A 27,652-nucleotide genomic window follows, 5' to 3' on the forward strand; every position below is an offset into this window, starting at 1 on the left:
AAAATGAGTATCAGTGTGTCCAACTGTAATTGGAAAAACCTAGGCAAGCAATAACACCAAGTTTCAACTTCTAAAGTGATTTTGTAGAAACAGTATGGATTCTTCAAGTTCTCCTGATTTCTTTTTAACAATTCAAGTTGGCTTTTTCTTTCACATATCTTTTGTTCTGAGCATGAGTTTGTAGTCAAACTACTTTAGCTCTAAACATGACTCCACTGACTATTTACTATGTGATTTGTTTGACTTTATTGTGCCTCAGCTTCCACATCTGTAAAATGGGAATAGTATCGGTATCTGTTGGGAGACAATTGTCTAGAAGTCTCTCATTTTTCTGCATATGTTTTGAAGAGAGGCACTGACTATCTCTGTTGTGGATCATATTTTTAAGGACATATGAATCGATAAGAGCCTTGGAAAACAGAGATGGTGTGTCTCTCCCAAGAAATAGTGCTTATTGCCCATGACAGAAGTTTTGATTTCCTTACACTCAGAGTTCCTATCCTGTAGTTCTATCCATTGTATGAACAAATATAACTTGATTTTTTCACTTTATTCTATAGGAAGTGGAGCTGAGAGAACTGATACAAGAAAATGCAGATGCTTTGGAAACTGCTACTACTGTGTGCATTAAAACTATCCTTTGTCTCTGATTCAGGAGTGTCATGAATGTATTCTGCTAAGATACATGAAGCTTCAGTAGACTAATTTGTTAGCCCAAAAGTAGGGTAAAATCTCAGACCTTCCACAGTTCTTGCAGTATCTGTCTCATAATGTTATCTTGAAGATTAAGATAAATAAAATGCATAAAGTACTTACAACACTATCTAGCATATAAAATCCCAAGATTATAGTAGCCAGTATGATTAACTACTTATAATTGGTCATAAACTGTTTCAAGATGTAAAGCTTTTGGGCTATTGGAGAATTCCAATTTCAATGGTGCTGAGTGATGAAAGATACAGACTAAAGAATCACTAAGGTGTCTCATGATAGTATGTATTTTCTTTCTGATTGCCCAAGTGATGGTTTATACATTTAAGAATTTTTGACCATCTTGGATAGTCACTTTAAATATCAAAATTTTTATTATATATCAAATTATATAAACAATTATTGGAGAGTATCATGTTCTGCAAATGATTTGTCATATCACTATTTGTTTCTGCTGAAACCATTGCCTACTATTGATGGCCAGCATCATACTGGTGCCACTGCTTTCTTCATCACTGCATCTCATCTCACTGTCCTGTGAAAACTGGCTTTGGTTGGTTGTTTTATCAAAGTGCCATAAAGCAAAGAATGGTGATTAGTGTTTACTTCTTTATTATGAAAGGTGTTATATAACACATTCAAAGACATCTTTGCTCAGAAAGATTATTTAAATAATCTCACATGGCTCCTATCCAGCCTCAACCTGACTATTAGAGTCAGTGGAAAAAACAGATGCCTTTGGGGCTCTGTAAAATTAATCAAGTGATCTTATCAGATAAATTGATTGCACTGAGTTTCTGTTGCATTCTAAGCCATCAATTGAAGCATACATAAGTTAGACATGGCCTATGTATACACAGTTTTGCCAATTGCATAAAGAATTCAATGGATCACATAACTTAATTTTGGAGAACCCAATGAATGGAGTTGATGCTGGCTGATAGGGTCTAGGGCTAGATAGAAATTTATGGAAACTTTTCTACAGCTATTACCTAGGGAGGGTAAAAAGTATGAGATTACTTCCCCCACATGTGTTTTCCTTACTCTTATGTTTTAATGCTGCCTTAATATTTATTTTATTTGTCCTCTATAAAAGAGAAATGGAAAAACATGACATGTGGTATACTCTTCCCTAGGTTTTATGCACCATTAGGATAGCTCACGTGCCCCTACATTGTTTAGAGTTTAGAATTGAATGAAGGAAACAGGAAGCAGCCACGAAAGTGTTAATTCCTCTGCAGAACAAATCAATTGTTTGCAAATCATTTAAAAACATGGAAATATTTTTAAAAATATGATCTTCCAGACCGTCCATGAGTCTGCCTATCCTACAGAGCATTCCAGTGTGCATTCCAGGGATCCCTAAGTATTTAAAATACCAGAGTTTGTGAGCCACTTCTTTAGGGAATTCTCTCCCCAAAGGTAAGTGGAGGTCTGCATTTATCTGCATGTCCAGCATGCTTCATGATGCAATGCCTTGTCATTTTCTTAGGTGGCAAAGGTGTCTTTTCGTTGGTAGTTTCTCTGAACTCAAAGACGTTATCTTTTTGTTACTATTGTTGTGGATGATTGTTTCACAATGTTGCTTCCACTTAGAGTTGCCACATAAAATATAGGATGGCCCGTTATGAATTTCAGGTAAACAATGAATAATTTCATTTAATATAAGTATGTCCCAAATATTGCACAGGACATACTTATGTAACAGAATTTTTGGTTGTTTATCTGAAATTGTTGGTTGTTTAACTGGCCATCGTATATTTTTATTTGCTTAATCTAGCAACCATCCATGAGAAGATTTTAGGAAAATTGACACTTCATCTGGACCAATAAATATAAGCAACAGATTTAGAGAGAGTATTTTAAGAGAAGAAAAAGGCAAGAATCCGTATATGAGAAATCAGATATGAATATGCATTTTCTAAGTGTAAAAACAGAATTCAAAAGTAGTGAATTCTCTATCTCTTATAAGTCCATGTCCAACTAAATGGAAAAAAAATTCTACCTTATTATTTAGTAGGATTATCAAGCTCACTTGAAGATGGTCTATGGAGGTAGAGCCGAGTGTCAAAATGTGAGAAAGCAGAATATTCACTGGATTTTCATAAGATAATTAATCTGCATCTTCAGAATGAGAAAACAAATCCGCCATTTTCTTATCAGAACTACTCCAAATTTCTCACTGCCTCATATTTTAAAAAGAAATATCAATATTCTGTTGTAGTTAAGAAAATAGTTTTTAATCAGGTAGAGTAGGAATTTAAATTCTATCTTCAACATTTATTAGTCAGGTGAATTTAGTCAAATACTTACTGCAAGTTCACCTTTCTTGCCTGGAAAATAGAGTAAATAATATTAACTTCTATGGATAGTTCTGAGAATAAATTGGCATGTACATAAAAGCATCTAATATAGTTAGTACCTAAAATATAGTAGGAGGTCAAATAAATGGTAGGAATAGTCTCTGGCCCAACCTTATAGATATCACATTTCCCCCAAGATTATTCTGGATTTCTTTATATATATATATATATATATTTTTTAATTATACTTTAAGTTCTAGGGTACATGTGCACAAAGTGCAGGTTTGTTACATATGTATACATGTGCAATGTTGGCGTGCTGCACCCATGGACTCGTCATTTACATTAGGTATATCTCCTAATGCTATCCCTCCCCCCTTCCCCAACCCCACAACAGGCCCCAGTGTGTGATGTTCCCCTTCCTGTGTTCAGGTATTCTCATTGTTCAATTCCCATCTATGAATGAGAACATGCGGTGTTTGGTTTTTTGTTCTTGCGATAGTTTGCTGAGAATGATGGTTTCCAGCTTCATCCATGTCCCTACAAAGGACATGAACTCATCATTTTTTATGGCTGCATAGTATTCCATGGTGTATATGTGCCACATTTTCTTAATCCAGTATATCATTATTGGACATTTGGGTTGGTTCCAAGTCTTTGCTATTGTGAATAGTGCCACAAGAAACATACGTGTGCATGTGTCTTTATAGCAGCTTGATTTATAACCCTTTGGGTATATACCCAGTAATGGGATGGCTGCGTCAAATGGTATTTCTAGTTCTAGATCCTTGAGGAATCACCACACTGTCTTTCACAATGGTTGAACTAGTTTACAGTCCCACCAACAGTGTAAAAGTGTTCCTATTTTTCCACATCCTCTCCAGCACCTGCTGTTTCCTGAATTTTTAATGATCACCATTCTAACTGGTGTGAGATGGTATCTCATTTTCGTTTTGATTTGCATTTTAGAAAATCCCATCATCTCAACCCAAAATCTCCTTAAGCTGATAAGCAACTTCAGCAAAGTCTCAGGATACAAAATCAATGTGCAAAAATCACAAGCATTCTTATACACCAATAACGGACAAATGGATTTCTTTATATTTTTAAAGCTGCTTATTTTCTTAGAAATTCAACCAAAACAGAATTTTACCCATTTTTGTTTTTAGTCTTAATCAGAAATTCTAAAGTAATATTTCTGAATAAGAGTATGATTCCAAATACTGACCAACAACTGTCATAGAAAAAGTGATCTATCAGATTACATACAGAGGTAATTAGATTGGTTGCCAGCAGTAATCACATGATACAGGTGTGCCTCCACTGGCTAAATCACAGCCATATTCCTAGAACAGAGAAGGCAAAATATCAGATACTAAATTTTCATAAAAGGTGGTAAGATCCAAACTAAAGCCCTTACATAAAAAAATGTGTTTCTTGATAGTGATTAGAGTTGAAATGAAATTTTAATCTTAATAAAAATCTGATACCAAGAGAGGCCTAGTGTATAATGATATATAAATTTAGAAAGTTAGGAACAATAGCAGAAAGAATGATAATACTCTGTTGAATATCCACTATTGCCATGCACTCTGCTGAACATTACATTCACTTACTAATTTAAATCTATCAAGAGCTGTTTTCTGTCTATTCTATCTTATTAACATGATTCTATTTTGAGATTAGATTCATCTCTATGTTACAAATAAGACTGACAGAGAGAATTATTTAACTTGCCCGGGTCACACACAGTTGCTAGTGAAAGATTCAGCTGTTTAAATTTATTTCTAACAATCTCCAAAAGCCATGTTCTTACACACTATGCTGTGCTGCCTTTCACTGCAATGTTATAAAGCAAAAATAAAAGGTCACATTTCAATCAAAATGATGTAAACAACAAAAAATAGTATTAACCTGTTTGATGAACACCACCAGAATGATGCAAAGGTACTATTTCAAATGATTTTTATTTAATGGATATTGCCAATCCAACAATAAAGCTTCAGAGAACATTTTTTGGGGAAAAAAAATCCCAAGCAGAAATATTAGAATGGTTTTGATTCTTTTCCAAAACACAGTACAAATAAACATGTGTCTGTTTAATCAGATGTAAAGAGAAAGAAAAAAATTGTTAACTAAGCACACTTTGCACCTAGATATTCCTGTGTCATAGCCATATTATCTCTGGGATACATTTTCTTTGCACCAGCCTTTTTCAGGTGCTGTACAATTCTTTTGATTACTATTTTTATCCCTATTCAAGGGTATATATGCCTGATTTTGGATTCCAGTTGTATTAGTCAGTTTTCTTACTGCTATAAAGAACTGCCTGAGACTGTGTAATTTAAAAAGGAAAGAGGTTTAATAGACTCACAGTTCAGCATGGCTGGGGAGGCCTCAGTAAACTTACAATAACGGTGGAAAGTAAAGGGGAAACAAAGCACCTTCTTCACAAGGAGGCAGGAAGGAGAATTGCCAAGCAAAGGGAGAAGAGTCCCTTATAAAACCATCAGATCTCATGAGAACTCACTCATTATCATGGCAACAACATGGGGGAACTGTCCCCATGACTCAACCACCTCTACTTGGTCTCTCCCTTGACATGAAGGGATTATGGGTATTATAATCCAAGATAAGATTTGGGTGGGGACACAAAGCCTAACTGCATTATTCTGCACCTGGCCCCTCTCAAATCTTGTGTCGCTTTCACATTTCAAAATCAATCATGCCTTCCCAACAGTTCCCCAAAGTCTTAATTCATTCCAGCATTCACGCAAAAGTCCAAGTCCAAAGTCTCATCTGAGACAAGGCAAGTCCCTTTCACCTATGAGCCTGTAAGATCAAAAGAAAGAAAGTTATTTCCTAGGTACAATGGGGGCACAAGGATTGGGTAAGTACAACCACTCCAAATGAGAGAAATTGGTCAAAACAAAGGAGTTACAGGCCCCAAGTAAATCCAAAACCCAGGGAGGCAGTTAAATATCAAAGCTCTAAAACAATCTCCTTTGACTCCATATCTCACATCCAGGTCATATTGATGCAAGAGGTGGGTTCCCATGGTCTTGGGCAGCTTCACCCCTGTGGCTTTGCAGGGTACATCCCACCTTGTGGCTGCTTTCACGGGCTGGCATTGATTGTCTGAAGCTTTTCCAGGTGCATGGTGCAAACAGTTGGTGGATATAGCATTCTGGGGTCTGGAGAATGGTGGCCCTCTTCTCACAGCTCCACTAAGCAGTGCCCAAGTGGGGACTGTATCTGGGGGCTCTGACCCCCATTTCCCTTCCACACTGCCCCAGCAGAGGTTCTCCATGAAGGCTCCAGCCCTGCAGCAAACTTCTGCCTGAACATCCAGTCATTTCTGTACATCCTCTGAAATCTAGGTGGAGGTTCCCAAACCTTAGTTCTTGACTTCTGTGCATCCACAGACCCAACACCACGTGTAAGCTTCCAAGGCTTGGGGTTTGCAGCCTCTGAAGCAATGGCCTGAGCTGTATGTAGGCCCCTTTTAGCCACAGCTGGGAGGCAGGGCACCAAGTTCCAAGATTGCACAAAGCAGCAAGACCCTTGGCCCAGCCCAAGAAACCATTTTCTCCCCCTGGGCCTCAAGGCCTGTGATGGGAGGGGCTGCCATGAGGACCTCTGACAGGAGCTGGAGACATTTTCTTCATTGTCTTGGTGATTAACATTTGGCCAATGGTTACTTATGCAAGAAGCGGGTTTGAATTTCTCCTCAGAAAATGGATTTCTCTATCTACTATAGAAATTATATTTGGATGTGGGTGGCATGGAGTAATTTCTGATGTTTCCTTTATTTACCTACCCTCACAGAAAGAAGAATATCTTGTAGGAATGGTTAATGCACGGTGACAAGCAGGTTAGCCATTGCCCCTTCTCTTTGGAATCTGCTTGCCTGCATCGAGTGTGTACTCTCTTCTGTTCTTAGCCATGCTATCAGTGGCTAGGCTAAGGTTCTTCCACAGCAACAGAAGCCTGCAATCCTCCTGCACTGCCTGGTAATTAAACACTCCTAATTCAGGGACTCAGTGTTTGGAAGCTATTGTTGCTTCCAAACAATAAATTATTATAAGATTAAAAAGGAAGAAGTTCTAATATAAGTTTGGGAATCACTTGTGGTACAGATTAAGAATGAGATCATGAAGCAAAAATATGATGTGTATACATTGATCAAATTGCCTTCTACAGGAGAAATGAGTCCTACTGGTTGCCTGCTTTGTCTCTTCTTTTGCTAACCCCAGTCAGTGTCAATGTTAAACTGCAAACTGTGTAGTAATATAGCCAACTTGCCTGGTCCCTGCAGTTGCCTCTCTGCTTGAAAGGAAATCCAGAAATGAACCAGGGCTAGGAATATGGAGATGCTCTTTTCTCTTCTGGTTGTGTAGAAGTATAATGAATGCAGGCAGCCTGCTGCTTGGCCATCTCTCCTTCCTTTCTTGTTTGTTCTCACCGCAGAGTGCTGGACCCACCACAGACTAGGGTATGGGACAGGGAGTCAACCTTGCTGGTACATAAGAGACATCCAACAGACAGTTGCCTTCCTCCCTTATTCCTCCCCCAGCCTTCCCCTCCTATAACAATGATATAGCCACTTCCTCCCACATCACATCTTCCTCACAGACAACTGAACTTCTTGATGAACATGCATTTATTCAGTATGTTGTTGCCTTTCGCTGTTCACTTGCCCCAGGAACAACACGCGGAAATGCAGGGATTTGTTTGCTACACATGATGACATTTTAGACGTTTTGTAATGTCAGCCAGCAATTCAGTGAAATTTTTAGTAAGCAGGCTTTGACAGGTGAGCTTCCCCAGGTGAAGGCTGGGAAGCTTATGAACACCACATAGCTTTACTTTCTTTTGAAACGTTGGTTTGCTGGAGCTCCAGCAGTACTTTTAAAGGATCTAAATCTCTTACAGCTGTGAAACACTCTTATCCTCTGTAGATCTGCAGACCTCCCCAAGGAATGGTGCAGCTATGAACAGCCAGCTGTAAGAGTAAACATAAATCTGTTTGGAGACATATACACTGTCATATTTTGCTAAGGCTTAGAAAGACTGAACAATTTTAATCGTTTATCTCCATTTATCAAAATACTCCAGCCCAACAAACTCCAAACCAAGTTCAGCTGTGAGCCTGACTTGCTGTAGAAGACTTACCATGGAGTGTGTTGGTGTCTTTATGATAAACCCGTGCATTTGTAAAAGAGCTCCTTGGTCATATAAAAGCTTGTATTAGTTTTTGGCCATTTAAAAAAACAAATAATCAAAAGCTACTTTGTAGCTGACATTTTAGTGTATATATGAATGTATTATATATGTGCATGTGTGTATACATATATGTATATATGCACACATACGCACATATATACATTCACACCCACATACATATATGTAATCTCAAATCTCACATGAAGTGCTTAGCCAAAAAGTCACCAGTATTTCCATTATAACCTTATTTTTAGCTACTTATAAGAATATAAAAATCTGAACTATGAAAGCAAAGATGTCTTCAATAATGTCTTTCTCCTTTTTTATACTATTATTAAATGTAGAGAACAACATATTCCTAATTTTAAAATAATATTTAAAACATAAGTAAATAATATTCTATCTCACTCAAACATTGTGGAAACTAGTAAAAATAAGTATTTAATTTAAAAAAATGAATCTTAAAAATAAATATGTCATTCAGAAGTGGTTAGTGGTTTTTTTGGTGTGTATTTTCTGTTTATTTGTCACTATAATTGAAGTTAGAAGACTTTTATCTGTATTCAGAGACCAGAGAAGAAGTAGAAACATGGAGCTCCTTCCTTTGGTATGACCCCTAGACTGAACTTGAGAGAAGGGAGTGTGTGGATGAGCTGGCCTTGCTCCCTATACCACAGTTCCCAGCTTGAGTCAGGCTGCGGGAAGAAGACAGGCGCCCCATCAAACAGACCCAACGCACCTCCTTCTTGCTTTTAAGTGTGCCTGAGTCAGAGGTAAAGAGATTGCCTCTAGCATGAATTATTTTGTGAAACATCTCATTGATCTTAGATGCTAGCAAGAAACATTCATGCATTTATTTAGAGCATGTATAAAAGTGGTGCTCTGGTGGGCATCACTCATAACTTTAAACAGCAGATTTCTCTTGGTAAATGCTGCACAGCTGTAAAACTTACTCAGAAAAGCAGTATGTTGTGTTCTTTGAGGAAACTCAAATATGCTATGTATTTGGAAGTATATATAAGACAGGAGAGAAGAGCAATATTTTTTATTTTAAAAAATTTCTATGGAAATAAAATGACAGAAAATGTTTCTTCTCGAAAGCAGAGATATTCATGGCTGATGAAGAATAGATGCACTGCGTGGAATGAACATGGAGAGATAAGAAAAGTTAGGAACAGATGTGCCCACTGGAAGGATGAGGATTTTTCACTACTAATCCCCACGATAAAGTAGATTAATAGAGTGGTTGTGGCTAGGTCACAGGAAGGCCATTGAATGATCAGAAAGTTGCCTGTGTATGCTTTTTATCATTGCCAAGTTGCCCTGATGTCCCAGATTAGGATGGTGTTCTACAGTGTACTTCAGAAAAAAAAAAAAAAAAAAAATGACTCTTAGTTAATAGCAGAATTCAGGGTGAGCTCTTCCCAAATCACCTTGGAATAAAGCCAGAATTAGATTTCTTAGAGTTAAATATTTGGGGTCAGACAACTATTTAGTTATTATCAAATTTTTATATTGTGCTTACATAGAATTGTTTCTGACTCAGTTACAACATTTTTAGCATAATAAGCTAACACTAGTACTTAAATGCCTTAAAATATAGTTCTATTTTTTCCAAGAAAAAACTTACTTGAAGACCCATTTTTTCATACCTCTATAGTAGTACACCATGCATAGAGAAAATCGAATAGCTGTCTCTAGAAGATAAATCCAAGTAAAATGCCTAAAATTATAGTGTCTCTGTCCCGCAGATCTGTCTGGGTAGAAGTTAATGATAGGAAATAAATATACTCATTGTTGCGAGTTTTTATGACCAAACACATATATCACCATTTGTGACATGGCAAAGATCATGTACTTTGGAGTCAGATATACAATCGACTTCCAGGTTCCCTTGTTACTATCTGAATAAACTAACATTGCTTACATAAAGCCTCTAGGCCTCAATTTTCTCATTTTTCCAATTGGATTAATAATATCTACAGAATATTGTAAGAATGAATGATTTTATATTTTAAGTATTTATATTAGTGGTCCATTAAAGTAATAATCTGAAATAATACCATCATGTTCATTTTTCAAGAACCATGTCAATTTAGACATAACAACTCACAAACCATTCATTCATTCACTGATATGTTTAACACAAATTGTTGAATATCACTAGGCATTAGGGATAAAAAATGTGAATAGGACATGATGATTTCAAAGTCCTTCATAAAATATACAGAATTTTATAAGGAAATTTGTGATTTTTTTAAATGAAGGTGTCATATTTTTTTCATCTTGTAAATTTTATTTACTGTCTTAAAATATTCTTTTTTTATGAAGTTATGGTTTTATTTATTTTATTATTATTATACTTTAAGTTTTAGGGTGCGTGTGCACAACATGCAGGTTTGTTACATATGTATACATGTGCCATGTTGGTGTGCTGCACCCATTAACTCGTCATTTAGCACTAGGTATATCTCCTAATGCTATCCCTCCCCCCCCCCCCCACCCCACAACAGGCCCCGGTGTATGATGTTCCCCTTCCTGTGTCCATGTGTTCTCATTGTTCAATTCCCACCTATGAGTGAGAACATGCAGTGTTTGGCTTTTTGTCCTTGTGATAGTTTGCTGAGAATGATGGTTTCCAGCTTCATCCATGTCCCTACAAAAGACATGAACTCATCATTTTTTATGGCTGCATAGTATTCCATGCTGTACATGTGCCACATTTTCTTAATCCAGTCTATCATTGTTGGACATTTGGGTTGGTTCCAAGTCTTTGCTATTGTGAACAGTGCCACAATAAGCATACGTGTGCATGTGTCTTTATAGCAGCATGATTTATAATCCTTTGGGTATATACCCAGTAATGGGATGGCTGGATCAAATGGTATTTCTAGTTCTAGATCCCTGAGGAATTGCCACACTGACTTCCACAATAGTTGAACTAGTTTACAGTCCCACCAACAGTGTAAAAGTGTTCCTATTTCTCCACATCCTCTCCAGCACCTGTTGTTTCCTGACTTTTTAATGATCGCCATTCTAACTGGTGTTATATTTTTAAAATATTTTGTCTCTACAGGACAGGTACTTGCTAAGAGGGTAAAATATAGGTTCACTCTGGCTAAGGCTGAAACATTTCATTCGTATTGATTCAACATAAGGAAGACCTGGAAATGTTAACTATTACTTAGAAGGAAAATGAAAGATATTTAAAGCTTCTTCCACTCTAAATTCTGTGTTAAAGTGGAAAAAAAAACGGTATTAATTGAAGTGAAGATGAGGAAGTGTCCGTCAAGCTGACAAAAATGAAAAACCAAGGCTGGGCGTGGTGGCTCACGCTTGTAATCTCAGCACTTTGGGAGGCCAAGGCGGGCGGATCACGAGGTCAGGAGATCGAGACCATGGTGAAACCCCGTCTCTACTAAAAATACAAAAAATTAGCCGGGCGTGGTGGCGGGCGCCTGTAGTCCCAGCTACTCAGAGAGGCTGAGGCAGGAGAATGGCGTGAACCCGGGAGGCGGAGCTTGCAGTGAGCCGAGATTGCGCCACTGCACTCCAGCCTGGGTGACAGAGCGAGACTCTGTCTCAAAAAAAAAAAAAAAAAAAAAAAAAATGAAAAACCAAATATAATATGTGGTGTTGTAGAGGGTGCGATGGGATATACACAATCTCACTTAGTAAATTCTGTGTGTATCTAAGTCTGAGATTAACTGTGGTTGACCAATGATTAAAAACTAAACTAAAAGTTTCTGGGCAGTAACTTATTCTGCCTGTAAGATAACTACTAAATCCCCAGGGGAAAAGTGTAATAGATGGATAGAAAATTCCAAAAATTTTCTGTGGATTTTTTACATCTATTTTTCTGAGTTTCTAACCTTGATGGCATTAAAGATTTAAGAGTAATAGAATCACAGCTTAAGGAGATACAACTGTTTAATATGGAGTCAGCTGCAATATATAATACATATGTGAAGAGAGGCTTACAAAGTAAAACACTGAATTGCCTCTCTTTTTAAGACCAATGCCTTTCCTGTACTGTGGAGTCTCCCCAGGCTCCTCATATTATCAATTTTTCTTTCACTGCTTGACATTAATTTGTTCCTTATAGTAAATAATAAGCTTAATCAAATATCTTGATCTGAAGTCAATACATAAATAATTAAGAACCGGCCGGGCGCAGTGGCTCAAGCCTGTAATCCCAGCACTTTGGGAGGCCGAGGCGGGCGGATCACGAGGTCAGGAGATCGAGACCATCCTGGCTAACACGGTGAAACCCCGTCTCTACTAAAAATGCAAAAAATTAGCCGGGCGTGTTGGCGGGCGCCTGTAGTCCCAGCTACTCGGGAGGCTGAGGCAGGAGAATGGCGTGAACCCAGGAGGTGGAGGTTGTGGTGAGCCGAGATCGCGCCACTGCACTCCAGCCTGGGGGACAGAGAAAGACTCCGTCTCAAAAATAAAAAAAAAATAAAAAAAATAAAAATTAAGAACCCATATAATGCTCCAGATACTGTGTTTCCCCTCCTCTGTTCCCAACCAAATTTCTTCTACTAATTATCTCTACGCACTATTTTCTCAACTCTCACTCACTTCCCAGTAATACCAATTGGACTTCTCTTTTCATCTCTCCTGAAGTGCTATGCAACTAGGTCATCAGTAATATTCATGGCTTTAAATTCTATTTTCATTTTCCGTCATTTTTTCACCTCTTTATAGTCTTTATTACTCAGAACACCTTTGTCATTTTCTTTTCCTCCTCTCTTTCTCCATCTTCTTTACTGGCCTTTTCTTCTTTATTCAGTCAGTAAATGTTGGATGTCCTCAAGATTCAAGCCAAGATTCTCTTCATGTGTCCCCTTCTATTCAGTCCTTGGGCAATCTCATCAACTCCCATAGACTCAATCACTATCTGTACACCTAACACTCCCACACAAATCTATCTCTAGTCTAATCCTCTCCCCTGAGCCCCAGACTCTTCCTTTCATACAATTACCTACTTAACAATAGATGTCATCCTATATTCCATATTTGAGTCATTGGATTAGTATCCATCTAATTCCATAAAGTAAAATTCCAGTCATCAACATTGATATCTCCTTCTCCCTCACTTCCCATATCCAGTCTTTCACTTTGTTTTGTCAATTTGCTTTCTAAATATGAATCAAATACATTCATTATGAATTGGTGTCCACATCTGCCATTCTAAACTTTCCCCAAAGTAGTTTGTATTGCAGCATGAGTAAGCTTTTTGAAATACCATTCTCATGTTGAATGCCCCAAGACATCAGCTACTTCTTGTTACTTTTAGAATAAAGAACAAAACCCTTAACATGGTCCAGAAGCCACTGCATGATCTGGTTTCCATGCATCTCTCTAGACATACATCATAACACTCTGCATGCTTCTTTCTGAGCAACTCTCACTCAGCCCTCTTTCAGCTTCTCAAAAAGCCGTGGTCTGTTCTGCTACAGGGCCTTGTACACACTGGAAGAACATCTGTGTAAGTCCTAAATTCTTTTATTATTTGCTCTTGCAAAATTTACTTTGCATCAGAGTGATCATTTTCCTTGTAAATACATATTTAGTAATGAGGTTATTTGATTACTAGCTCTCTGCAAATAAGAAATTATGAAGAAAAAGAAGAAGAAGTAGGAGAGAAGAAGAAAGGAGAAGAGAAACTGATCCAGTAATTCCACTTATAGTAGTTTATCCTAGCACATAACTAGGAATGTGTACCTCAGAATATCACTAAATATCCTAGCACATAACTAGGAATGTATACCTCAGAATATCACTAAAATTTAATTGAATTTTTTGCAAAAATGTTGAAAAACTAGGGATAATATATTTTTCCAATGTGTATTATTTTTAAAATTATATATATATATACAATCTAAATTTAGAATATATAATTATTAAACAAAAATGTGACTATACTTTGCGATCAATCACCTGTTTTTATTTATTTTATTTATTATTTATTTATTTATTTTTTGAGACGGAGTCTCATTCTGTCACCCAGGCTGGAGTGCAGTGGCGTGATCTTGGCTCACTGCAACCTCCATCTCCCAGGTTCAATAAAGCTGTGTTGATGATTCTCAAGACCAGGGACACCTGTGGCTGTGTGATTATTTGAGGTAGTTCTAATATATTTCCCTGTGAGCAAGTCAAGTCCTTTTAATGTCTATGGGACTCTACCTTTACTCATGTTCTTCCTGTCTTTCTCTGTTCCTTTCTTTTTGTTTTCTGCATTGACCCTACTTCCGTCACCCCAATCCTCCCTTTAACAACATCAATTTATATTTCTTTAACACTTTGGGATGCTGTGCTAGGCAATGGCGAATTAGAAAGGAATAGGACACAGTTCTTGTCATTATAAGAGTTAGAGATGAGGGAGAGGTTAAGTGTGGACCTAGGTTCCACCAATACAACTGGCTCCCTTCTCTAAGTTTGAATGTGATTCCCTGACTCCCCACAATGTCCCAATGTCTTGGTGATAATGGCAGCTACAGCAAGCATAGGACCACAGCCATTGCTTATGCGACTGTGCAGATTCCCCAACCAGTGGAGCATCCTAGCACGGGGAATGCCCAGAGGAAGAGGTACACTTTTCTACTCTGTACAACAGCTCAGGTTACTTCCCAAGCTTTGTGTCCATGGGGTCATCTCACCAAAAGGGGATGCCTTTGTGAAAAATTTACCCATAGAAGGTAGCTTTTCTAACTGACTAGAGAATGCCTCTAGTCATTGTGCTAGAGGCAGTCCCAGATGGTCTTGACTGCTAGAATCTTGGAGGAATATGAGATCTCCTGAAACCACAGATGTGGAGGTTTCAGCTCTGTAAAAATTGGACCATATAACATACTTGCTCCCCTGTAGCCCACATTCTAATCATAGGAGACAGACAATAGCCAAGGCAAAAGATGAGTCAAATAACTTCAGGTAGTACTTATTACTGTGAAAAAAAGCAAGAAGAATAATGGAATAGAAGTGCTGGATGCAGGGGTTGCCATTTGAGGTGTCCAGGGGTTTCTGGGCTGTGGATGACGAACAGCAGTGAGCAAAGAGAAGCTCTACAGAAGCAGCTTTCAAGGCAGAGGAAAATCCTGCGGTGAGACCCACTCAAATTATGAATGAAAGTCCATTATTCTGTTTATTTTGGCACAGTGATGAGTCACAAATTCATCAATTAATAAAAAAAAAAAAAAAAAGGCCAAGCACGGTGGCTCACACCTGTAATCCCAGCACTTTGGGAGGCCAAGCTGGGCAGATCACGAGGTCAGGAGATCGAGACCACGGTGAAACCCCGTCTCTACTAAAAAAAAATACAAAAAATTAGCCAGGCACAGTGCCGGCCACCTGTAGTCCCAGGTACTCGGGAGGCTGGGGCAGGAGAATGGCGTGAACCCGGGAGGAAGAGCTTGCAGTGAGCCGAGATCGCGCCACTGCACTCCAGCCTCGGCGACAGAGCAAGACTCCATCTCAAAAAATAAAATAAAATAAATAAAATAAAATAAAAATAAAAGGTAACCTGAGATTGCTGTGCTCTGAGGGAACCCAATACTACCACACAAAACTGTTCTTTCAACCTCTACCTTCCCCCTAAGTCAGACCTCTGAGAGCTATTCCCAAGTATATCAAGATAAATGAATAAGCCTGAGGAAGGTTCTAGTGTATTTTGGATTAAATCCCATACATTGTCATATATTTACTTGCATTTGCATAATAAAAAGGATAGTTGATGAAACAGCTTCCTCCAGTAGACAATCTGGTAAGCTCAGGAGGTTGTCCAGTGCAGGTAGTGGATAGATAACAGAGAGCAGAAGTAGTCAAATCACTGGCTTCTTTGTTTTTCTTTTAAACATAACTGGTCATTCTTTGTATCTTTCTTTTGGGTAACAAAAAAGAAAAAAATAAGCTGGCATCACCTTTTCCTATTTTGCAGGCTGTCTAATAGATATAACCTAAAACTATGTATGAAATTGAAATTTTATACTTATTTTTGACAATATTTTGCTGAGGCTTAATGAAGGTATTCATAACAGATAATAATTAGATATATGTTCCCTAAATGTCATGTCATTTCAGAAAAGAAGGAAATGAATTAAAAGATACTTCTATATCTAGGTATGTTGTATACACATTTAGGGAAGTCAGTTATATAATGTGTGAATTCAGCAAACAATAGAAAAAGAAAAATAAGGATCTATGTGGCATTTTTGTTGGGAATAATATTAGAAAGAAATTTGCTTAAGCAGAGGTCAACAGAAACTCTGATTTTTCAAAATCCATCCTACAGATTTATCTGTTGCCCAACTTCAAGCATTCTTGGGATATTGCTGCAGGAACACTGGTGATCACACACTTACGGAAATAATAAGGCTGTGAGTTGAAGAATGTAATACATATGCAAATACATATGTCTTTTTCCTTGGTAAACAAATACGTTGGATAGTAAATACACCATATTTATTATTTATTTAGCATACTTCTACATTTCCAGTACAACCTGACATTTCATCTCTTTGTTTCCTTGTGTTGAAGATTTTATATATTTCATTAATTGAATCAACCATGGGAAAAGCAAATATGTCTCTACCTTTACTTTGAAAAACGACAGGGAAGTATATAGCATATGATAACTGCCAAATTAACTTACTTTTCAATAAAGTAGCCATGCCTTGATCATTCTGACCACTGAAAGAGTTATTGATATTTGAATTATTAGATCTCCCTCCACCTTTATGTACAAAGAGATCCAGCTTTATAATTAGATATGACTATTGAGAATATCAACACCATCATGAGGCTGGAATAAAAAGTATTTGTAGTATCTGTTCAGAATTTGCAGGAAACAATTGGGTAGCAAGTGTCAAAAACCACAGCTCAGTGTGGATTCAACAAATAGGGGAGTCATATGCTCCCTTATCTCTTATCTGGAAAGTCCTATGGTAGGATGGCTTTCAGCTTTGATCCAGTGGCTCAACAGTAGAATACTGTGGTTTTTATTCCTATCAGTTAGAGAATTTGAAATAAAGAGCAAGCTGTAGTTGAGGTCCAATAGTCATTTCCTCATAATATCAATATTTTATATTTTCTTTTTATCTACTTAGACTTTTATAATTTGTTGGATACAGGCTTCAGGCTTTGTGTTTGAACATATCAACATTGATTTCTTTTGACCTTTAAATTAATCAATCTAAAACATTAGAAAAGATTTGAAATAGCAACTCAACAAATATTAAATGCCAATCATCTTTCTGGAATTTTAAAATTAATATTTAAATATCATATGTCTTACTGAAATCAGAAACACTTTAAAATTTTCTTTTCTTTTACTTTTTTATTGTTCCATTTCAAGTGTTTGCTTTCTCAGTATTCCACCTGCAGGACTCATGTGCTCACATGAGGCAACAATGATTTTACTCTATCTACCTAATCTGCACAGTTGCTTACAAACTTTTAGAGACAAATGTAAATGCGTGTGCCATTACACATAAGAACTGGGTGAGACAAAGTCATGCATATAAATTGGTGTTAAAAAGACTTTGGTGAAATGTATACCGGGGAATAATAGACTCATTTATTAATAAAAAGCAAACTATGTTATCATTCTGATTCAATTAATACTGTTATTAAGCTTTTAATACTTTTTGCTGGTTTCATTCTATTTGTACTTTGTTTGAGTTCATCTAGTACACTAACAATAATTCGTGTTTTTAAAACCAAAATGATTATTTCAGTGTAGTATTTAAGGGAGTTCAAGAAATATTGAAGGGCTTTGCCACTGGCTGTGATAAACTTCAAATTATTTAGTACAATATTTAAATCATGCAGTGTAATACCTGGGACTAAATATTTAGTAAATATTTATTTCTATTCTTCCTCTTCTGTAATCTAGTTTTAATAAATGTTCTTCCTTCTTTCCTTCATTCCTTCCTCTTTTGTTCTCTCTTCCTCTTTTTCATGAGTCTTTCATTAGTTAATGCCTTATAGCAGTGCCCAATGCTTAATTACCTTCAACAGTAGTTTTTACCCATGGCTGCATATTAGAATCACTAGTAAAGCCTTTAAAACATTCTGAAGATTCTGATTTCATTGATGTGGAATGAGAGCTGCTCATTGGTATTTCTTAAAATTTCCTAGGCTATTCCAATGGGTTCAGAATCAGGAGATAAACAAGTAAACAATTAGGACATAGTCATAGGAGAACAATAAGGAAAAAGTCAGTAGGCATTGGGGTAAGCACACTACCCCAATCTCAGGACGTATGGTAGGGTAACTCTTCCTAGGAGAAATGATCCTTGAGATAGGCAGATCCTTGAACAGCTGGCAGAGGCAGGGAGAAGGAAGAGAAGGAAGAGCTTTTATTGAAAGAGGAAAAGATACATGGAAACATGCACTTAGGAATTACCCTAGCTAGGTGAACACATTGGAACCTAATGGAAAAAGAGACTAAAAAATTAAGTAGAGGCTGAACTTGGTGTGCCAAGCTAAGTGTTTAAATTTTATCTTATGAGATTTAACAGAAGATTAACAAGATACGATAGACATTTTGAAATTTTCACCCTGAGAAAATTATGATGGTTGAATTGAAGGGCATCTAGAATGACATCAAGGAGGTCAGTCAGAATGTTCTTGCAGTAATCCATGGAAAAAATAAAGAAATAGGGATGAGAAGAAGGATAGGACACATGGTTTCAAAAAAGGGCAAGAGATTGGGAGTTGTCAACTATGTCTTCACCATTTATGGCTTGAGCAATTAGTAAGATGGTGGATCCATTCAGTGGATAGAAAATATGGCCTGAGAACAGACTTTGGAAAGAAGCTGGTGATACCCATTTGTACAAATTGTATTTCAGATGTCTGTAGGATACCCAAGTGGAAAGATAGGTTTAGCAAGCAGTAGATTTACAGATCTCGATCTCCAGAAAATTCTTAGCTAAAAAGAATACAGACTATTATATTTAGAAGATTAATCAATTTCTCTTTCTTGGGGAAGAGCATGCAGACAGAAATGGAAGGAGAATCAAAGGCAGAGACCAATGTAACACCAACATTTAGTTGCTTACACTCACACATGTGCATGTCTCTTTCTGTGTCACTGGGAAGTGAGTGTCTAGCCAGAGAGTACATTTCCTATGCACTTAGGAGTGGCTGCATGACTAGTTTTCATCCACAGAATGTGAGTAGAAGTTATGTGTGCCAGGTCTATATCAAGGCTTTTAAGAAGTCTATGCCTCTTTTTGTAGGTGCTTTTCCTTGCTTATTCTACCTATTTCAAACAATTATAAGGTCCTAAAGGATAGCAGAGTGATAAGTGAAAGGCCCCTTGGTCTCTGTATAACCACAGAGTGGAAAGCAACTAAGAACACCAGCTTTGTACTGTGATATGAGAGCAAGAAACAAACTTTTCTCTGCTAAGCCACTGAAATTCCTTGGCATTATATTGCTCATCACATCTAGTCTCCTCTTTCTACCCTTTTCATCCAATCCTCTTTTAAAGCCTAGTTCAATTTCTTCCCTTATATAAATTTAACCTGGGTAACCCTCAGTGATGGTTCCTTGGTCACTTGTTTCACAAATAATAATGCTTTTTGACATGTATTATAATTTTAGTGGGATTTTCATGTATTTTGGTTTATCTTTTTACCTGTGATAGACAGGCTTGTATTCAGTATATTTATTGTATTTTTAAAAGGATTAAAACATTTTTCTTTTCTCCATAAGGAAATACAGTTTCTAAACTAAACTTCAAAATAAACTAGCAAGTGGGAGAATTCTGAATTTTAATGTTGATTGAACAATTATGTAAAAGTTATTTTCATGGCAAGGAAATTAAGTCTGTCTGTGTTTGTGATTTGAATAATAAGAATTATATTCTAGAGAACAATAAACTATGAAACCAATTAGATTTCTGTGTTTCTTAATCAGCCATCCCAACATTTACCTTCACATTTAAAGTAATCATAAAATCCAGCAAACAAGTGACAAACTATGGCATTCAGTTTTTTATTTATAAACATTAACTGAATTAGCAAATCATTTACACTTCTTTGTATCATGTATTTTTCATGGGCTTATTGTCATACTTTTTGGCTAATTTCATTCTCTCATAATAAGATGATTATGAAATTTGCCATCATATTGCAACATTAATTTTATCTTTCAAAGCCAATCAAACATATGTTTTGTGATATCATACCATGTTAGATTTCTCAGTTCGGGTTATTGGTGTGATTTGGGGTGGAAGACAGAGAATTCTATCCCTTTGGACATAGAAGTAGATGTTTCTATACTGGGTTTCCCCACATCCTATAAGCTATCATCTCTGAAAACTCTTGGCCTGTAGCCCAACCAGTGTTCCATTCCCAAGTCTGCAGCTAAAATAAATGACTCTACATCTTTATTTCCCATCTATCAACCATATGGTAGACCACAGAGTTAATTTGTTATTCTGCTCTTTGGGGGTGAGGGGAATATTATAAATGGTTTAATTAGATTTCTTTTTTAGAAGGAATCATTTCTGCAAATGTGAAGCTTTGGAAATGATGCCTAAGGGACAGAATTAGGAAAGGAAAATATTTTTCTAGTAAAGGCATGAAAGTGTTATGGCCATAGCTCAAGGATGATGACACGGGAAGAGTGTGGGTGATTTAAGACCACACTACCGCAAAGGCTTTTATTCCATCATAACCATTTTGGTAAAAAAGAATAACAGGTCAGAAGATATATTTAGAACACTTTGCTGCTTCTATTGCAGTGTTAAAACTTTATTTGTCTTTGTTATTTGTCATACAGAAGTCTGTACTTCAAAAGAAAGATGGCATGACTTCAAATGGATCTTCCAGAACATATATTCTCCCCAGAAGAGCTCCAGGATGCTTGTAATCAGGGTGTAGCATTGCTGGGACCTCCTTGAGCTGCTACCTTAGTGTGGAAAGTGAAGGCAAGAAGTGAAGCAGAAGTAGCCATGGTATTTCTAGTTTCTACATCCACAGCATCTGAAATCTAGTGTTATGTCAACTAGAAATAATGACTAGAGCTAAGTAGTTTCAAACTGAGAAAATGCATTGATAGATAAATGCTTTATATTGATAGTTTTTTATAGGTTTAAAAAATTAATAGTTTCTGAATTTTTGTAATATAAAACAATTTGAGCATGCAAGTACCTAGAAGTGCCACCTAGATGGTGGTATGATATTTTAATAGCTTATGACTGTGAACCACAATTGTCGCATTTGGTTTACTGAAAATCAGTTGTTTATCTTCAAAGTGTCAATGGAGAATAGGGTTTCCATGATGCAAAGCATACAGATTTCTCTTTTAAGATGAACTTCTAGGCTTAGATTTGAATAAAGTTCATAGTAATAGAAATTTTAAGTTTTTTCTAATAGAAGTGAGGAAGCATTGGAAATAGGTTGTTAAAATGAGTGATTAAAATGAGTTTAATGCTGGTCATTAAATAGCATTTAAAACCACATTGTAAGTGACTGATTAGTAATTATAGTCTATTTCATTCTAGTTGCTGGGAAAGCTTAATATTCTTTAATCATCCAATAAGAAAATATATTGTTAACTTATATCAGTGTTTAGAATTCATAGACCACTCAATGGATGATGATGTACATACAGACCACAAATTTTAAATAAAATAAAACTAGGTCTGTATTAGTCTGTTTTCATGCCGCTAATGAAGACATACCTGAGACCGGGCAATTTACAAGAGAAAAAGGTTTAATGGACTTACAGTTCCACCTGGCTGGAGAGGCCTCACAATCATGGTGGAAGGTGAAAGACATGTCTCACATGGCATGACGGCAGACAACAGGAGTGAGAGCCAAATGAAAGGGGTTCTTCCTTATAAAACCATCAGATCTTCTGAGTCTTATTCACTACCACGAGAACAGTATGGGGGAAACGGCTGCCATTGATTCAATTATCTCCCACTGGGTACCTCCCACAACATGTGGGAATTATGGAAGCTACAATTCAAGATGAGATTTGGGTGGGAACACAGCCCCAAACCATGTCATTCCATCCCTGGCCCCTCCCAAATCTCATATTCTCACATTTAAAAACCAATCATGCCTTTCTAACAGTCCCCTAGAGTCTTAACTCATTTCAGCATTAACTCAAAAGTCCACAGTCCAAAGTCTCATCTGAGACAAGGCAAGTTTCTTCTGCCTATGAGCCTGTAAAATCAAAAGCAAGTTAGTTACTTCCTAGATGCAATGGGGGTACAGGCATTGGGTAAATACAGCCATTCCAAATGGGAGAAATTGGCCAAAACAAAGGGACCACAGGCTCCATGCAAGTCTGAAATCCAATAGAGCAGTCATTAAACCTTAAAATCCCAAAATGATCTCCTTTGACTCCATATTTCACATCCAAGTCACAATAATGCAAGAGGTGGGCTCCCACAGCCTTGGGGAGCTTCACCCCTGTGACTTTGCAAGGTATAGCCTCCCTCCTGGCTACTATCACTGGCTGGCATTGAGTGTCTGTGGCTTTTCCAGGTGCATGGTGCAAGCTGTCAGTGGACCCACCAGTCTGGGGTCTGGAGAATGGTGGCTGTCTTCTCATAGCTCCACTAGGTGGTGTGCCAGTAGGGACTCTGTGTGGGGGCTCTGATCCCACACTTCCCTTCCACACTATCCTAGCAGAGGTTCTCCATGAGGGCCCTGCCCCTTTAGCAAACTTCTGCTTGGGGTCCAGGTGTTCCCATGTGTCCTCTGAAATCTAGGCAGAGGTTTCCAAACCTCACTTCCCAACTTCTGGGCACCCGCAGGCTCAGCATCACGTGGAAGCTGCCAAGGCTTGGGGCTTGCACCCTCTGAAGCCATGCTCTGAGCTCTATGTTGACCCTTTTCAGCCATGGCTGAAGCAGCTGGGATGCAGGGCACCAAGTCCCTAGGCTGCACACAGCATGGGGACCCTAGGCTTGGCCCACGACACCATCTTTTCCTCTTAGGCCTCCAGGCCTGTGATGGGAGGGTCTGCTGTGAAGACCTCTGACATGCCCTGGAGAATTTTCCCCATTATCTTGGAGATTAACATTTGGCTCCTAGTTACTTATGCAAATTTCTGCAGCCAGCTTGGATTTCTCCCCAGAAAATGGGATTTTCTTTTCTATCACATCTTTGGGCTGCAAATTTTCTGAACTTTTATGCTGTTTCCCTTATAAAACTGAATGCCTTTAACAATACCCAAGTCACCTCCTTAGAAATTTCTTCCACTGGATACCCTAAATCATTTCTCTCAAGTTCAAAATGCCACAGATCTCTAGGGCAGGGGCAAAATGCTACCAGTTTCTTTGCTGAAACATAACAAGTGTCACCTTTGCTCCAGTTCCCAAGAAGTTCCTCATTTCCATCTGAGACCACCTCAGTCTGGACTTCATTGTCCATATCACTATCAGCATTTGGGTCAAAGATATTCAACAAGTCTCTAGGAATTGAAAAACTTTCCCACATTTTCCTGTCTTCTTCTGAGCCCTCCAACCTGTTCCATCCTCTGCCTGTTACCCAGTTCCAAAGCTACTTTCACATTTTTGGGTATCTACAGCAGCGCCCCACTCTACCAGTACCAATTTACTGTTTTAGTCTGTTTCACACTGTTGATAAAGATATACCTGAGACTGAGCAATTTACAAAAGAAAAAGTTTAGAGGACTTATGGTTCCACATGGCTGGGGAGGCCTCACAATCATGGTGGAAGGTGAAAGGAATGTCTTACGTGGCAGCAGACAAGAGAAGAGTGAGAGCCAAATGAAAGGGGTTTTCCCTTATAAAACCATCAGATCTCATGAGACTGTTTCACTACCATGAGAACAGTATGGGGGAAACTGTCACCATGATTCAATTACCTCCCACTGGGTCTCTCCTACAACATGTGGGAACTATGGCAGATAATTCAAGGTGATATTTGAGTGGGGACACAGTGCCAAACCATATCAAGATCTATCATAGCTTTTAATATAAGAATTAAACATTTCAAAAGTAAAAGTAGTAGCTTTTTTAAGTCATGAGAGTGGTTAGAAACCTTTCATCGGCCGGGCGCGGTGGCTCACGCTTATAATCCCAGCACTCTGGGAGGCCGAGGCGGGCGGATCACGAGGTCAGGAGATTGAGACCACAGTGAAACCCTGTCTCTACTAAAAATACAAAAAATTAGCCGGGCGTGGTGGTGGGCGCCTGTAGTCCCAGCTCCTCGGAGAGGCTGAGGCAGGAGAATGGCGTGAACCCGGGAGGCGGAGCTTGCAGTGAGCCGAGATTGCGTCACTGCACTCCAGCCTGGGCGACAGAGCAAGACTCCATCTCAAAAAAAAAAAAAAAAAAAAGAAACCTTTCATCAAGATATTTGTTTCAGACTTAGTAATGTACTTTGGACCAAAAATCAAGTTTCATATACTATCTAAGCATCAAAAAAGTGGTTTTTAAATTCCTCTTTACTTCTACTAAGTTAGAAAATTCAAAGCCAAAATGATAGGTCAGGAATGAAAATAAGCATTGGGTGAGAGGGTATTAGGCATAATGTTTGAGATTGGAACCCAGTATCAAGCGGATGCTGACTGCATTCTGGTTCTGCCACTAATGGGCTGTGTGACCTTGAGACAGTTTCCTGACCCCTCTGTGTTTGTCTCTTCAGCTGTACAGTGAGGAAAATAGTGCCTGATTCTTAGGGTTTTGGTGAAAATTAAAGCAATTAATGTAAACAAAGGTGTCAAAAGTGTGCCCACCAACACATAGTAGGTGTACAGGAAATGCATTAGCTCTTCTTATTTGTTGATTCTGTTATCAGGATCAATTAGCCTGGGTACAACAAGGTGGACACACCAGTGGTTTTTAACCCATGTTCATTCTAATTTGACACAGCTCACTGCAGCCTCAACCTCCTGGGCCCAAGCAATCCTCCTGCCTCTGTCTCCTGAATAGCTAGGACTATAAGGGTGCACTACCACACCCAGCTAATTTTTTATTTTTTATTTTGTAGAAATGGGGGTCCCACTACGTTGCCCAAGCTTGTCCTGAACTCCTAGGCTCAAGTGATCTTCCCTCCTCGACCTCTGAAAATATTGGGATTACAGGCATGAGCCACCGTATCTGGCCTGAATATTTTGAAAATCATCCTCAGCAAATTCCTATATATTCACGTGGAGCACGGATATAAATATTATGGAACGATTCCTCATTGAGAACTGTTCTTTGGCACTCCAATGACGATAGATATATAAGCACTTAAATGCCGGAGGTTTGTCAGTTTTTAAATCAGAGAAGGCACTACATTGTTTCCTGATTTACTGGTTTAATAAATTCTTCCTTGCCAAGTAATTATTCATGTTCATTTGATAAATTTAAATGTAGTTAAATATATATATTTAATTAAATTGAATGTATATGTGTTTGAATATGTGTACATATATTCAAAGAACTTTTTTCTCTAACAAGTGAATAAAATCATTTATTCAGAGAAAATTTTACTCTAACCAGTTGCTCTAGAGTCTGCTTTTTGAAGAATTACAAAATATTACTCTGAGCATTAAAACTCAAGATATTTTATTCCTGAGTGTTGGGTTCAGGCCATTTGTGATAGTAAAAGTTCCCTTATCTACATAACTAAATGAGTAAGCCATTTGAAATAAAAAATTTACAGGTATGTTTCCTGGAATTAAGATAGTAAGAAATGTTTTTCTCTGTCCCCATGTTTTTAAAGTTTATTTCTCTTTTTAAAAAATGTATTAGTAATAGTATTTTTGATTGACAATTCATAATTGTATATATTTAAGGGGTAAAATGTAATGTTTTGATATATGTATACAATGTAGAATGGTTAAATCAAGCTAACTAGCATATCTATCATCTCACCTACATATCATTTTTTATGGTAAGACATTTGAAACTTGCTTTTTTAGTTATTTGGAAATACACCTGCTGTGCAATAGATCTCCAAACCTATTTCTCCTGTCTATTGGAAAATTTTCGCCCTTTAATCAACAACTCCCTATTCCCTACCCCCCACTCCCAGCCTCTGATAACCATCATTCTACTCTCTACTTCTATGAGTCCAACTTTATTAGAATCCACATATAAGTGAGATCATGCAGTATTTGTCGTTCTGTGTCTGGCTTAGTTCACTTAACCTAACGTCCCCCAGATTTATCCATACTTTTGCAAATGGCAGGCTCTCCCTGCCCGCTTTTTAAGGCTGAATAGTATTCCACTGTATATACATATCACATATTTTAAGAAAGATTTTTTAAATTTAAATTTATATTCATCCATTAATTAAAAAACTCCTAGGCACAATAGAAGGATATTTCTGTGTTAGAGGATCTATTAATATAATTCAGCATATAAATATCTCATTATTAATAATAGCTAACTTGCACTGAGCACTCACCATAAGCACAATATATCTTAGTAAATTTAATTCTCACAGTAACTCAATAGGTCCTATATTATCCTCATTTTACAGAGCCACAGAAAAAGTGACTTGCTCACAACTATTAGCAGAGCTAGAATTAAAACTCAGGAAACTGTCTCCAGAGATAATACTCTTGAATACAACAGTAATAACCTCTAAAACAGAAAACTTATGATTATTTTCAAGACCCATTTTTTTATTTGAGATGGAGTCTCATTCTGTTGCCAGGCTGGAGTGCAGTGGCACCATCTCGGCTTACTGCAATCTCTGCCTCCTGGATTTAAGGGATCCTCCTGTCTCAGCCTTCCAAGTAGCTGGGATTACAGGCACATGCCACACGCCCAGCTAATTTTTGTATTTTTAGTAGAGAGGGAGTTTCACCATGTTGGCCAGGATGCTCTCTATCTCTTGATGTCGTGATCCACCAGCCTTGGCCTCCCAAAGTGCTGGGATGAGAGGTGTGAGCCACCGTACCCAGCCTCAAGGCCCATTCTTAATGAAAACTCAAAAAAATGAATGGATGGATACACTGTAATTGTTATATATATGTGTGTGTGTGTGTGTGTGTGTCTGTGTGTGTGTGTGTGTGTGTGTGACTGTAAAATACGGTACACAAAGGAGAAACACTTCAGTCAGGAAAAAGCTAAGTTACTATTTGTAATGAGTAAAACTGAAAAGTTAATCATTATCTGCAGATGATATGTTTATTTACTTGGAAAGAAAACAAAATAAAAGACTTTTTTAAAGATCTATTCAGGTGGGTAGGCAAGATTCCAAGATGACCTCAAGATTCCCACCCTTTGGTGTACACTTCTTGTGCAATCCTTTCCTCTAGAGAGTGAGAGAATGTGTGAGTATGATAGAAAATCACTCAAGTAATTAGATTACTAATGTGTTGGCTTTGTATTAATCAAAAGGGAGATTATCCTGGGTGGGCTAAACTTAAATCAGAGGAGCCTTTAGGAGAAGGAGATGCATCAGAGGAAAGTATCT

General features: G+C 37.7%; 1 protein-coding gene across 3 annotated transcripts in view; it reads right to left on the reverse strand.

The window, feature by feature from the left end:
- The window catches only part of LOC129480675 (uncharacterized), a 499,607-nt gene that overhangs the window by 140,193 nt on the left and 331,762 nt on the right, over window positions 1–27,652 (reverse strand). The window contains exons 4-5 of one of the 3 annotated variants that reach the window (XR_010120491.1): window positions 4,284–4,360; window positions 3,025–3,044 (exon numbers count right to left, since the gene is read on the reverse strand). The exons of 1 other annotated variant lie outside the window; for it this stretch is intronic. Coding sequence is in view for 1 of the 2 variants with exons in the window: in XM_063637949.1 (XP_063494019.1) it covers window positions 7,944–8,019 (76 nt within the window). In the remaining variant the exon portion in view is untranslated. Of the gene's footprint in view, window positions 1–3,024; window positions 3,045–4,283; window positions 4,361–4,964; window positions 8,020–27,652 lie in introns of those variants that run through there. One more of the 3 variants, XM_063637949.1, reaches the window with a different exon arrangement.

The sequence above is a fragment of the Symphalangus syndactylus genome, chromosome 4, assembly GCF_028878055.3.
Source record: "Symphalangus syndactylus isolate Jambi chromosome 4, NHGRI_mSymSyn1-v2.1_pri, whole genome shotgun sequence".
NCBI classification, from domain to species: Eukaryota; Metazoa; Chordata; class Mammalia; order Primates; family Hylobatidae; genus Symphalangus; species Symphalangus syndactylus.